This window comes from Apteryx mantelli, unplaced genomic scaffold, assembly GCF_036417845.1.
Source record: "Apteryx mantelli isolate bAptMan1 unplaced genomic scaffold, bAptMan1.hap1 HAP1_SCAFFOLD_303, whole genome shotgun sequence".
Classification (NCBI taxonomy): Eukaryota; Metazoa; Chordata; class Aves; order Apterygiformes; family Apterygidae; genus Apteryx; species Apteryx mantelli.
Genome location: NW_027118655.1, coordinates 23367 through 34885, shown reverse-complemented (window position 1 = coordinate 34885; position 11519 = coordinate 23367). Strand labels below are relative to the sequence as shown.

At 68.4% G+C, this 11519-nt stretch overlaps 1 protein-coding gene across 1 annotated transcript; it reads right to left on the bottom strand.

Moving 5' to 3' along the window:
* Positions 1-1923: 1923 nt before the first annotated feature.
* On the bottom strand, positions 1924-9983 carry LOC136996248 (interferon regulatory factor 9-like). Its single transcript, XM_067317175.1, is given in 9 exon segments — positions 1924-2225; positions 3099-3181; positions 3184-3213; positions 3414-3488; positions 3536-3874; positions 4848-4922; positions 7304-7487; positions 9669-9700; positions 9779-9983. Coding segments are annotated over 9 exon segments (1086 nt in total). The 3' UTR covers positions 1924-2162.
* Positions 9984-11519: the final 1536 nt, after the last annotated feature.

Sequence of the window (11519 nt, the reverse complement as noted above, 5' to 3'; positions counted from 1 at the left end):
TATTAAGTCTCTTAAATATATTAAGTTAAATAAATAATCGGCTTAAATTACACATTAAATATATTAACCCGGTTTATAAAGTATTAAATACAATTTAATATTCTAAATAAAGGCAATTAATTAATTAGAGCCCACGACAATTAATTTTGCGACTGCGCCCCTCTGAGGCGCTAATTACAGCACAAGTCAATTAGAATAAATCAATTAGAAGAACTAATTTCAACTATTTAATCGACAAATTAACAGAGTTTGCTATTAATTAACCACAAAAATTTAACTTATTAATTAAGCAGGATAAATCAACCTCTTAAAACCCAGCAGCAAAGCCGGAACTAACAAGAATTATTTACTCTAATATTATAATATTCCACTAATTAACCAAATATGTTAAAACTTCTATTAATGAAAGCATTAAATTTCCTTACACAGACTAAGAAAACTAATTAATTAACAATTAATGCAGCTATAAGTTAAAATACTAGTTAAAATACTAATTAAAATTTAAGTTAACTCCAAGATAAATAATACTAATAAGTTAGTAGATGAATTAAAAAGAGGCAATTAAAACCTTTCAATCGCTAAAACTACTCTAACTGCTAATTAAGCTAATTAAGCTAATGAACAATTATTTAAAGCAGATAAAACGAACAGATTAGGCTTAAAAAGAATTAACTCGGTGACTTATTTAATCCTTTTGAGCAAAATAAGCTATTTATAACCCAAAGCTGCCGGAATCGCTTCGGTTAATGAGGAGTCGCGCTAATTAACCCCCCCCCCCCTCCGCGCTAATTAGCCTCGACGGAAAGGAGCTAATTAAAGCTGAAGTAATTAATCCCGCCTTCGTCTCTAATTAGTTCACCCCGCCTACGAGCACACAGAAAGGTCCCGAACAGGTTAGGAAAAGGGAGGTTAATGAGCCAGGGGCGTTAATTAGGGCTAATTAGCGCCGCTAATGAGCGATGCCGCCGCCGCCAGCGCCGCCTCCCGCCGCCGCCGCCCTCGAAGAAAAGAGGCGGTGCCCGCCCTCCGCCTTTTATAACCTCGCCTCGTCCCGCCCCCCGCGCCCGCTCCGACCAATAGGAAGCTTTCCCACCTCAGGCGCGCTCGCCAATCAGCGGCTTTGTTTACCTCCCGGCACGCGGGAGAAGCTGCCGCCCGCCCCGGTGACGGCAGAAGGGGCCCGGCGGCCAATCAGAGCGCGACTCCCCCCCCCTCCCTTCCCGCTCCCCGCCCTCCAATCAGAACGGGGGCGGGGGGGAGCCCACGTGGGACCGCACCCCTCCCTCCCAGTCTTCTCCTCCAGCCAATCGGGTGGAGGTTCTCTTCGCTCCGCCCCCCCCTCCCACCGCCTCCTGGCCCCGTCACGTGCCGCGGAGACTGCGGCGGGCAGCCAATGGGAGGCGCTCCGCCTTCCGCCGCGGGCCAATCGGGAGGCGCCGCGCCTTTCCGCCAATTCTCCTCAGGGAGCGGGCGACGCTCGTTGGCGGGTGCGGTGTGAGGGCGAGGCGACGCCGCGGTGGGGAGGGGGGGACACACAGAGGGGACAAGGGGGGGGGACAGCGGGGATTGGGGGGGGACAGGGGGGTTGGGGGGACAGAGGGGACCGGGGGGGACATGGGGGAATTGGGGGGGGACACGGGGGTGACGGGGGGAGTGGGGCTGAGGGGGGGGGATCGGGGGATATGGGGGGGACACGGGGGGGTGACAGGAGGGTTAGGGGGACCGGGGGGACAGGGGGGGACACGGAGGAATTTGGGGGGGACACAGGGGTGATGGGGGAGTGGGGCTGAGGGGGGGGATCAGGGGACATGGGGGGGACGCAGGGGGGTGACGGGGGGCAGAGGGGACGTGGGGGGGGACACAGGGAGGGTCCCGCACACGCGTGTTCCCGCCCCGGCCCCCACACGGACGTCGCCGCCGCTGCCGGCTGCTCCCGCCTTTATTCACGTGGGGCGCGCGGCCCCCCCCTGCCCCACACGCGTCTGCTCTGGCTGCTCTGCCCCACGGCGGCCCGGCCCCACAGTGGCCGCGAAGGCAGGTGAGCAGGCGTTGGGGGGGCGGGGGGGATGTCGCCGTGGGGCTGAGGTGGGGGTCGCCGTGGGGCTGGGATCGCCGTGGGGCTGGGGGGGGGGGTGTGGCGGCACAGGAAGCCCCGCCCCCCTTCAGGCGCGGGGGGGCGGCGCCGTGGGGCCCTCGAGGAGCTGCTGGGCGAAGGCCTGTTCCAGCTGGGGGGGACACAAAGGGGTCAGTGGGGCTGGGGCTGCCCCCATAGCTGCCTCCCGTCCGCCCCTTGCTGCCCCCCACCTGCCCCATAGCTGGTCCAGCTGCCCCCCAGCCACCCTCTTCTGCCCCATAGCTGCCCCCTTCTGCCCCCCAGCTGCTCCCGCTGCCCCCCACCTCCCCCTTTTCTGCCCCACAGCTGCCCCATAGCCTGCTAATCTGCCCCATAGCCCCCCCATCTGCCCCATAGCCCACCCAGCTGCCCCTTATCTGCCCCTTTCTGCTCCCCAGCTGCCCCATAGCCCCCCCACGGCCCCATAGCTGCCCCCCAGCTGCCCTCTATCTGGTCCCTCTGCCCCATAGCTGCCCCATAGCCTGCCCATGTGCCCCATAGCCCACCCATCTGCCCCACATCGGGCCCCGGATCCGCCCCAGCTGCCCTCTTCAGCCCCATAAGTGGCACCCCGTGCCCCACAGCCGCCCCACAGCCGCCCCATAGCCCCCCCATAGCCCCCCCACTGCCCCATAGCCGCCCCACAGCTGCCCTCTATCTGCTCCCTCTGCCCCATAGCTGCCCCATAGCCGCCCCACCACCCATAGCCCCCCCACCGCCCCATAGCTGCCCCCCAGCTGCCCTGTATCTGCTTCCTCTGCCCTATAGCCTGCCCATGTGCCCCATAGCCCACCCGTCTGCCCCACGTCGGGTCCCAGATCCGCCCCAGCTGCCCTCTTCAGCCCCATAAGTGGCACCCCGTGCCCCATAGCTGCCCCATAGCCGCCCCATAGCCCCCCCACCGCCCCATAGCCGCCCCCCAGCTGCCCCCTTCAGCCCCATAAGTGCCACCCCGCGCCCCATAGCCGCCCCACGGCCGCCCCACCTGCAGCACGAGGGCGCCGCGCTCGGGCCCCTCGCCGGCGCCCAGCTCCCGCCCCACGGCCAAGGTGACCCGCGCCGGGGGCAGGGCCCCAGCCCCGCTCGGTGCCGCGCCGCCTCTGCCGGGGGGGGGGAGAGACAGAAAAAACAAACACCCGCCGTGGGGCAGCAGCACCTGCTGTGGGGCAGCACCCGCTAAAACAAACACCCGCCGTGGGGCAGCAGCACCTGCTGTGGGGCAGCACCCGCCATGGGGCAGCACCCGCCGCCGTGGGGCAGCGGATCGAGGGGGAGAAAAAAAGGCGGGGGGGGGGCTCACCTTGGCGGAAGCGCTGCGCGTCGAACACCTGCACCACGGCGCCGCGCTCCAGGGGGCCGCCGTGGGGCTGGGGGGCTCAGCGCCGCCGCCGTCGCCGTGGGGCTCGGTGGCGCCGCCGCCGCCGTGGGGCAGGGGGGGGGCGCAGTAGACGGGCGCTTCGCCCCGGTGCCGCACGAAAAGGCCCCGGGCGCTGCTGGCTACCAGCAAGCCGGGCCGCAGGCCGGCCAGCAGCTGCCCCACGGCGTTGGCGGCGGTGTTGCCCCCCGCCACGGCGGCGGCGTCGCTGCCGCCCCACGGCGCCTCGGGGCGGGGCAGCAGCAGGCGGGGCAGCAGCGCCCCCCCCGGCGGCGGCGGCGGCCCCGGGGGGCCGGGGGGGCTCAGCAGGTAGTCGCCGGGCGGCAGCCAACCCCGCCAAGCCAGCGACCCCCCCAGCCACAGGCGCAGCCCCAGCGCCGCCCCCCCTGCCAGGGTGGAGGGGGCGGGGTTAGCGCGGGGGGCGGGGTCAGGGCGGGGGCGGGGTTAGCGCGGGGGCGGGGTCAATGCGGCAGGGTCAGTGTAGGAGGGGCTGGGGGTTGGGACTGGGCTGCGGAGGCCAGGTGGGGCTGGGGGCGGGCTTGGCTCTAGTGGGGGCGGGGCCAGCGTTGGGGGCTGGGACAGGGCTGGGGGTGGGGCTTGGCTGGGTTAGGGGCGGGGCCAGGGCTGGGGCGGAGCCTGGCTCTAGTTGGGGGAGGGGCCAGTGTTGGGGGTTGGGACAGGGCTGGGGGTGGGGCTAAGGTGGGCTGGGGGCGGGGCCAGACTGGGCTAGGGCGGGGCCATAGTGGGGGCCAGGCTGGGCTGGGGGTGGGGCCAGGGCTGGGGCGGAGCCTGGCTCTAGTTGAGGGGGGGGCCAGTGTTGGGGGTTGGGACAGGGCTGGGGGCGGGGCTGCCGTACTGGGGGCGGGGCCAGGGCTGGGGGCGGGGCCTGGTTGCGCTGGGGGCGGGGCCAGAGTGGGTTGGGAGTGGGGCCAGCGTTAGGGGCAGGACCATAGTGGGGGCCAGGCTGGGGGTGGGGCCAGGTTGGGCTGGGGGTGGGGCCAATAGTGGGGCTGGGGGCGGGGCCAGGTTGGGCTAGGGGCGGGGCCATAGTGGGGGCCAGGCTGGGGCGGGGCCAGTTCTGGGGACAGGCTCAATGCTGGGGGCTGGGTCAGCCCTGGGGGCGGGGCCACGGCTGGGGGCGGGGCCACGGCTGGGTCAGCCCTGGGGGCGGGGCTCCACCGTGCTGGGGGCGGGGCCAATGCTGGGGAGCAGCAGGGCCATAGTGGGGGTGGTGGGATGGGGGCGGGGCCGGGCTGGGGGCGGGGCCAGGCCACAGTGGGGGGGGGGTGGCCAGGGCAGGCTGACCCTGGGGGCGGGGCTTACGGTGGGGTGGGGCTCTGGGGCAGGGGCGGGGCTTACCCTGGGCAGGGGGGAGGGGCTCCAAGCTCTCCATGACAATGTCAAAGTTGGGCGGGGCCGGGGGCGGGGCCGGGGCTGGGGAGGGCGGGGTCAGGCCCACAGCACCCCACCCCCCCCACAACGGCCCCCGACCCTAACTGCCCCCGAGCGCCCCCCCACCCCACAACTACCCCCCGACCCCTAACTGCCCCCCGAGCGCCCCCCCACCCCCACAACTACCCCCGACCCCTAACTGCCCCCCGAGCGCCCCCCCACCCCCACAACCGCCCCCCCGACCCCTAACTGCCCCCCGAGCGCCCTCCCCACCCCCGCAACTGCCCCCCCGACCCTAACTGCCCCCCGAGCGCCCCCCCACCCCCACAACTACCCCCCCCGACCCCTAACTGCCCCCCCGAGCGCCCCCCCACCCCCACAACTGCCCCCCGACCCCTAACTGCCCCCCCGAGCGCCCTCCCCGCCCCCACAACTGCCCCCCGACCCCTAACTGCCCCCCGAGCGCCCCCCCCGCCCCCACAACTGCCCCCGACCCCTAACTGCCCCCCGAGCGCCCTCCCCACCCCCACAACTGCCCCCCCCGACCCCTAATCTGCCCCCGAGCGCCCTCCCCACCCCCGCAACCGCCCCCCCGACCCCTAACTGCCCCCCGAGCGCCCTCCCCACCCCCACAACCGCCCCCCCGACCCCTAACTGCCCCCCCGAGCGCCTCCCCACCCCCACAACCGCCCCCCCGACCCCTAACTGCCCCCCGAGCGCCTCCCCACCCCCGCAACTGCCCCCAACCCCTAACTGCCCCCCGAGCGCCCTCCCCACCCCCACAACTACCCCCCGACCCCTAACTGCCCCCCGAGCGCCTCCCCACCCCCGCAACCGCCCCCCGACCCCTAACTGCCCCCCGAGCGCCCTCCCCACCCCCGCAACCGCCCCCCGACCCCTAACTGCCCCCCGAGCGCCCTCCCCACCCCCACAACCGCCCCCCGACCCCTAACTGCCCCCGAGCGCCCTCCCCACCCCCGCAACCGCCCCCCGACCCCTAACTGCCCCCCCGAGCGCCCCCCCACCCCCACAACTGCCCCCCGACCCCTAACTGCCCCCCGAGCGCCCTCCCCGCCCCCACAACCGCCCCCCGACCCCTAACTGCCCCCCCGAGCGCCCTCCCCACCCCCGCAACTGCCCCCCCGACCCCTAACTGCCCCCCGAGCGCCCTCCCACCCCCGCAACTACCCCCCGACCCCTAACTGCCCCCCGAGCGCCCCCCCACCCCCACAACTGCCCCCCGACCCCTAACTGCCCCCCGAGCGCCCTCCCCGCCCCCACAACCGCCCCCCGACCCCTAACTGCCCCCGAGCGCCCTCCCTGCCCCGCAACTGCCCCCCAGCCCATAACTGCCCCCCGAGCGCCCCCCCCACCCCCGCAACTGCCCCCCCGACCCCTAACTGCCCCCCCGAGCGCCCTCCCCAGCCCCACAACCGCCCCCCCGACCCTAACTGCCCTCAAGCGCCCTCCCCACCCCCGCAACTGCCCCCCGACCCCTAACTGCCCCCCGAGCGCCCTCCCGCCCCCACAACTGCCCCCCCACCCCCATAACTGCCCCCCGAGTGCCCTCCCCACCCCACAACTGCCCCCCAGCCCCACAACTGCCCCCCGGTTGCCCCCCCCAGCTCTCACGAGGGGCCCAGGCGTCCGGGGGGGGCTCCGCAGCCTCGGCGTCATCGGGGCTGGGGACGGTGCCTGGGGGGGCAGAGAACGGCCGTGGGGGGGGGGGACCCTGCCCCACACCTGCCCCCTAACTGCCCCCCACCTGCCCCCCACCTGCCCCCCCACCCCCTAACTGCCCCCCCACCTCCCGCCCGGCCTCCCAACTGCCCCCCCCGCCCACCTACCGCCTCGCCGTGGGGCTGGGGGTCGGCGGCTGCTTCCGGGGGGGGTCGTCGCCGGGGGGGCTGGAGCCGGACTCCTGCCGGGGGCGGGGCCCAGCGCGCCGGGGGGGCGGGCCCAGCTGCGGCACCCGGACGCCTGGGTCCTTCCCTTGCCCGGACGCCTGGGCCCCTTCCCCGGACGCCTGGGCCCCTTTTCCCAGACACCTGGGCCCCTTCCCCGGACGCCTGGGCCCCTTCCCGGACGCCTGGGCCCCTTTTCCCAGACACCTGGGCCCCTTCCCCGGACACCTGGGCCCCTTTTCCGGACGCCTGGGCCCCTTTCCCGGATGCCTGGGCCCCTTTTCCCGGATGCCTGGGCCCCTTCCCGGACGCCTGGGCCCCTTCCCGGACGCCTGGGCCCCTTCCCGGACGCCTGGGCCCCTTTTCCCGGATGCCTGGGCCCCTTCCCGGACGCCTGGGCCCCTTCCCGGACGCCTGGGCCCTTCCCGGACGCCTGGGCCCCTCCCCCATGCACCTGGGCCCCAGGGGGGGGGGGCGGGGCTGCCGCCGTTGGGGGGCGGGGCAGGGGGCGTGGCTCACCGCGGGGGGCGGGGCCGGGCAGGAGGCGGTACACCTTGTAGGGGTGGGGCCCGTCGAGGCGGGAGCGTTCGGGCACCTCGGCGAACTCGGGGCTCTTGTTGAGGGCGCAGCGGAGGCGGGTCTTGCAGCCGGCGGGGTCGGGCGGCGCCCCGGGGCGGAGCTTGCCCTTGAACTCCGCCCACGCCTGCGCGACACGCCCCCACGACACGCTAAGCACACGCTAAGGAGCCGCCGCGCCGCACACGGAGGCGTCGCGGGGGACACGTGCCGCGCGGACGCAGGTAACGGGGTCTTGGCGCCCTGGGGCGGAGCTTGATCTTAGGCTCCGCCCCACGACACGCTAAGGACACGCTAAGGACACGCTAAGGAGCCGCCACGCCGCACACGGAGGCGTCGCGGGGGACACACGCTGCGCAGATGCAGGTAACGGGCTCTGGGGCGCCCCGGGGCGGAGCTTGATCTTAGTCTCCGCCCCACGACACGCTAAGGACACGCTAAGGACACGCTAAGGAGCCGCCGCACCGGACACGGAGGCGTCACGGGGGACACGTGCCGCGCGGACGCAGGTACGGGGTCTGGGGCGCCCCGGGGCGGAGCTTGATCTTAGACTCCGCCCCCCAACATGCTAAGGACACGCTAGGACACGCTAAGGAGCCGCCGCGCTGGATGCAGAGCGTCACGGGGGACACGTGCCGCACGGACGCAGGTAACGGGGTCCGGGCGCCCCGGGGCGGAGCTTGATCTTAGGCTCCGCCCCCACGACATGCTAAGGACACGCTAAGCACACGGTAAGGACCCGCCGCGCCGGACACAGAGGCGTCGCGGGGGACACGTGCCGTGCAGATGCAGGTAACGGGGTCTGGGCGCCCCGGGCGGAGCTTGATCTTAGACTCCGCCCCCCAACACGCTAAGGACACGCTAAGGACATGCTAAGAACATGCTAAGGACGCGCTAAGGAGGCGCCGCGCTGCACACGGAGGCGTCACGGGGGACACGTGCCGCGCGGACGCAGGTAACGGGGTCTGGGGCGCCCCGGGGCGGAGCTTGATCGTAGACTCCGCCCCCACGACACGCTAAGGACATGCTAAGGACACGCTAAGGACATGCTAAGGACCCGCCGCACCGGACACGGAGGCGTCATGGGGGACACGTGCCGCACGGATGCAGGTAACGGGGTCTGGGGCGCCCCGGGGCGGAGCTTGATCTTAGCCTCCGCCCCCACGACATGCTAAGGACACGCTAAGCACACGCTAAGGACCCGCCGCGCCGGACACGGAGGTGCTACGAGGGACACGTGCCGCGCGGACGCAGGTAACGGGGTCCGGGGCGCCCCGGGGCGGAGCTTTATCTTAGGCTCCGCCCCCACGACACGCTAAGGACACGCTAAGGACACGCTAAGGACACGCTAAGGACCCACCACGGTGGACACGGAGGCGTCGCGGGGGACACGTGCCACGCAGACGCAGGTAACGGGGTCTGGGGTGCTGTGGGGCGGAGCTTGATCTTAGGCTCCGCCCCCACGACACGCTAAGGACACGCTAAGACCTGCTAAGGACCCGCCGCACCGGACACAGAGGCGTCGCGGGGGACACGTGCCGCGCGGACGCAGGTAACGGGGTCTGGGGCGCCCCGGGGCGGAGCTTGATCTTAGTCTCCGCCCCCACGACACGCTAAGGACACGCTAAGGACCCGCTAAGGAGCCGCCGGGCCGCACATGGAGGCGTCGCGGGGGACACGTGCTGCGCGGATGCAGGTAATGGGGTCCGGGGCGCCCCGGGGCGGAGCTTGATCTTAGGCTCCGCCCCCACGACACGCTAAGGACATGCTAAGGACACGCTAAGGACATGCTAAGGACCCGCCGCACCGGACACGGAGGCGTCACGGGGGACATGTGCTGCGTGGACGCAGGTAACGGGGTCTTGGCGCCCTGGGGTGGAGCTTGACCTTAGACTCCGCCCCCAACACACTAATGACATGCTAAGGACACGCTAAGGACACGCTAAGGAGCCGCCGCGCTGCAAATGGAGGCGTCGCGGGGACACGTGCTGTGCGGACGCAGGTAACAGGTCTGGGGCGCCCTGGGGCGGAGCTTGATCGTAGACTCCGCCCCACGACACGCTATGGACATGCTAAGGACACGCTAAGGGCACGCTAAGGGCACGCCAGGGGCGCCACACATGCACACGCCACCTCCATGTTACGTGTGCACGTCAGTAGTGTCACTAGTATGTGCCTGAAGCGTAGCTACGATGCGTTAGCATGTCATTAGCATGTTATTAGCATGTTGTCTCAGCTGCTTAGCATGTGGTTAGCATGTAGTTAGCATGTTTATGCGTGTTGTTAGCGTGTTCCGGCGCGTCCCCACCTGGAAGAAGGCGGCGTCGCGGGGCCGTGGTCCTGCTCACCGTCGCCGCACCGGGACAACCCCCACCCCCGTGGCTTAGCGTGTCGTTAGCGTGTCGCTAGCGTGTTTACGCATGTTTTTAGCGTGTCGCTGGCGTGTTCCGGCGCGTTCCCACCTGGAAGAAGGCGGCGTCGCGGGGCCGTGGTCCTGCTTGCCGGCGTGCTTCCAGGGGATGCGCACGGCGCTCCGCGCCCCGTCGTCCCACTCGAGCCCGGCGAAGCGGCCGCTCTCCACTTGCGCCACCAGCCAGGGACGAAGGCGCCGGCGACCCGTCATGGCCGCTGCCCCCCACTTCCTGCCCCACGGCGACCGCGGAAGGGGGTCAGTACACGCGTGTGGGGGGGGACGTGGGGGACACGCGGGGGACGTGGGGGGACGTGGGAACATGGAGGACGCGGGAACGTGGACGTGGGGGACACCAGGACATGGAGGGACATGGGATACGGGGGTCATGGGATATGGGGGGACACAGGACATGGAGACACACGTGACATGGGGGGACATGGGACACGGGGGGACATGGGAACATGGAGGACATAGGACATGGGACACGGGGGGACATGGAACATGGAGGACGCGGGACGTGGACGTGGGGGATACCAGGACATGGAGGACGTGGGATATGGGGGGACACAGGACATGGAGACACACGTGACACGGGGGGACATGGGACACGGGGGACATGGGACATGGAGGACATGGGACATGGACGTGGGGGGACATGGGAACATGGAGGACGTGGGAACATGGACATGGGGGACACCAGGACATGGAGAACATGGGATATGGGGGGACACAGGACATGGAGACACACGTGACATGGGGGGACATGGGACACGGGGGGACATGGGGACATGGAGGACGTGGGACGTGGACGTGGGGGGACATGGGAACATGGAGGACGTGGGAACATGGACACGGGGGACACCAGGACATGGAGGACGTGGGATATGGGGGGACATAGGACATGGGACACGGGGGGACATGGGAACATGGAGGACGCGGGAACATGGACATGGGGACACCAGGACATGGAGGACATGGGACATGGAGAACATAGAACATGGAGACACATGACATGGAGGGACGTGGGGGGACAGGGGACATGGAGGACATGGAGGACATGAGGCATGAAAGACATGGACATGGAGAACATGGGACATGGGGGACATAGGACGTGGACATGGGATATGGGACATGGGACATGAGGGGACATGGAGGGACGTGGGACATGGACGTGGAGGGACATGGGGGGACATGGAGGGACATGGGATGTGGACATGGGACATGGGGGACACCAGGACATGGAGGACATGGGACATGGGGGACATGGGGGCACATGTGACAGGGAGGGACATGGGGGGTCATGGGACATGGACATGGAGGACATGGGACATGGAAGGACATGGAAGACATGGGACATGGGACATGGGGGGACATGTGACATGGAGGACATGGGACATGGAGAACATGGGACATGGGACATGGGATGTGGGGGGACATGGGACATGGAGAGACGTGACATGGAGGGACATGGGGGGACATGGGACGTGGAGGGACATGGAAGACATGGGACATAGGACATGGGAAGTGGGGGGACATGGACATGGAGGACATGGGACGTGGACATGGGACATGGGGGACACCAGGACATGGAGGACATGGGACATGGGAGGACATGGGGGCACATGTGACAGGGAGGGACATGGGGGATCATGGGACATGGGGGACATGGGATGTGAAGGGACATGGAGGGACATAGAAACATGGAGAACATGGGGCATGCAGGGATACGGGACACGGAGGACATGG